The 2,670-nt window shown below is 40.7% G+C and overlaps 1 protein-coding gene across 1 annotated transcript; it reads right to left on the reverse strand.

The window, feature by feature from the left end:
- Positions 1-416: 416 nt before the first annotated feature.
- Positions 417-2,003, reverse strand: LOC101574752 (protein FAM47A-like). The gene has a single exon (XM_004645910.3). It carries the CDS (start codon positions 1,973-1,975, stop codon positions 710-712), a length of 1,266 nt encoding a protein of 421 aa, XP_004645967.3. The 5' UTR covers positions 1,976-2,003; the 3' UTR covers positions 417-709.
- Between the last annotated feature and the right edge of the window lie 667 nt (positions 2,004-2,670).

Here is a 2,670-nt window from a genome sequence, read left to right on the forward strand (position 1 = left end):
GAGGAAAGGAAGGCAAGAAAGAAGGGAAAAGACAAAAAAGAGGAAAACAAGGATAAAATGTAACTGAAGCATTTGTAAATAAGGAGTGGAAGAAGAGTTAAAAAGAGAGGGGTATAATGGTGCAAAAAGAAGAATCAACATATATTGTGTACAGTTCTAAATTCCCTATGATGAATGCGATCATTATGTATACCTAAATTATACCAATAAACTTAATTAAAACTCTATGAGAAAAAACAAAATAGATAAAAATTTGGGGCTGTAGGTTTCAATTGTGGTTGACAAACTAATTGCTATAATATTTCATTAAAAATTTAATACAAACAAAGCCTTACAAGATTCCTTTATTCAACACAACAACTGTGCTTCAGGTATCTCCTATTTCATAACTCACATCACTGGATTATTTTCCTTTTAAGAGTAATTCTGCATTGTATGGTTTTATGTAGTCTTACAAATAATTGATATAATGATAGCATTGTCAATGCTGCAGAAATGTAAGAAGAGGTTATGTGACTATTGATCTCAGTTGATATCTGAAGTACTAATGAATTCAAAGCAGAAGTTCATTGAGAAATATTGATGACTGTTAAATGTTGAAGTAATAGGCTGCCTGTCTCAGTTGTACATCCAAACTGGTACCATATTCTTATATTCTGATTGTTGAAAATGAGAGCAAGACATAGGTATATAGCGAATGAAAAACTGCCTATTCATCATCTTTTAATAACAAAGCTAGTGCTTTGTGATAAGCTGCCACTGCTTTTGGTATAGGGGTCACAAACTTGTCATAACTCCACCCCTTCCTCTTGAACAATTGTTCAAGGATTCCTGGCATACTGTAGCCGTACTTTACGATGAAGTCCTTAAAGGCAATTGTTCCATAAAGGTCTTCAATAATGTCAGGAGGAGGTTCACGTTGAGCTTCCGCTAAGATCTTGGGGTCAATCAAAGGCTCATCATTTATCAGCTTTCTCCACAGTTTGGGCTTTAGGTACCATGCTCCATACCTGATCTTTTCATGCTTTTGTGGAGGGTGCTTCTTTAGTTTCTCGCGTTTCCTCTCAAAGTCTAGTTCCTCTATGGTGAACATTATCTCCTCCAGTGGCTTTAGCCCTTTGCAACGTTTGAGCTCAGGGATAAGCGCATGTATCTTCTTTATTCGGACATCTTCATAGGTTGGTTCGAACTCAAAGCCAATGTCAAATTGTTTCAGCAGGAAATTTTCATTGATGCCGAAATTTCCCAAAGTGGCAACCCATCTGCAGAAGTCACGAATTCCTTGTGGCATGTAATTACGAGGAAGGGCGCTGAGTAAATACAATGAGCTTACCTTCTCTCCCTGAATCAAGCTGTATCGGCGTGGCTTAGGAATCTCTGGGAGGCTAAGCATGCCTCTTGCACGACCTTGTTTAGATAACTTTCTGGGTTTCTTGGGTCTTACTTTCTTGCCCTCACAATAATCCCATGTGTCCTCCACCTTGCGGTCCGGGTCCAGTACTTTGAGTGCCTCTAGCAAGAGATCTGCAGGGACATCTTCTTTCACAGCCGAGAGGAGAATGGCGGAAATCTTCTGATTCAGGTAGGCTTCAACATCATACATGAATGTCTGCCGTGCTAGTTGGGCTGAAGATAGTGTAGAGCACAGGTTTGTTGTGTCCTTGGGCTGCCTTCTCCAGTTCATTTTGGCACCAGGCTGGGAGACTCCATGAGTGACCATAGGGGGACTGGCTTCCTTAGTGCCACGAATGATCAGATCTTCAGAATCTGGACAGCCTTCCCTGAAGTCATCTATACCGTTCTTCACAAATACCCAACGCTGGCTGTCCAGACTAGTGGGAAACTGGAAACGCTTGTTCTTATGCTTTGCGAAACACCTGGAAGGCAGGTGGTCTTTCCACCAGGGTTTACAAGTCATACCCAGGGGCATTGGTTCTCTTACCCATGGCTTCAAGTGCCATATTTGCTCCACCATGGTGCCCCTGGTTTTGCAGCCACTACCAGTATCTCTGTGGTTTGTTTGTTTCCAGAACTCAGGGGTGTTGCTAAGTGACTAGGACCTCCCACTGGAATTCTCAGTGCGGCAGCCAGGGCGCTAGTGCCCCTCCCCCACCTAGTTCCATTTTCTCCTTCTTTATGTGAACATAGCATTTGATTTATCAACTCCACTTTCGCTGTGTAAGAATTGAGTCCAAGTCCTTATGTGTGCATCTATTTTCATTACCTTGGCTGAACTTCAGTTGGGAGTCCTGTAGGGAGATTATGAGAGCTACATGTTTAACATTAACCATGAAGTATTTCCTAAATGTTTCTACTGTTTCTCTATTTTTTTAGATTGACAGATGAAATGATATGTGTGTATCATGTAAAACACTGTGTTAGTTGTATGTAAATGAGTACATAGGTAAGTACGCATGTTTTGGAGCAATTAAATCTGGCCAATTTTTTTTCACAACAAAAGGTTCCTTTATTTACACTTTTGCAAAGTTAGTAACATGTGACACAAGGTTGCGTATCCACTAATAGCAGACTTTAACCAGACAGGATGTTTATGTCAGGACTAAGGTAGCTTGTTTCCTTTAGGCACTGAGGCCTATTCCCACCTACACACATTTGATCAATTTCCTAGCTTCCCTGGCTCCCAACATATCCCCTTTTTTGTTTTGTTTT

This window comes from Octodon degus, unplaced genomic scaffold (genome assembly GCF_000260255.1).
Source record: "Octodon degus isolate 3935 unplaced genomic scaffold, OctDeg1.0 scaffold00243, whole genome shotgun sequence".
Taxonomy (NCBI): domain Eukaryota; kingdom Metazoa; phylum Chordata; class Mammalia; order Rodentia; family Octodontidae; genus Octodon; species Octodon degus.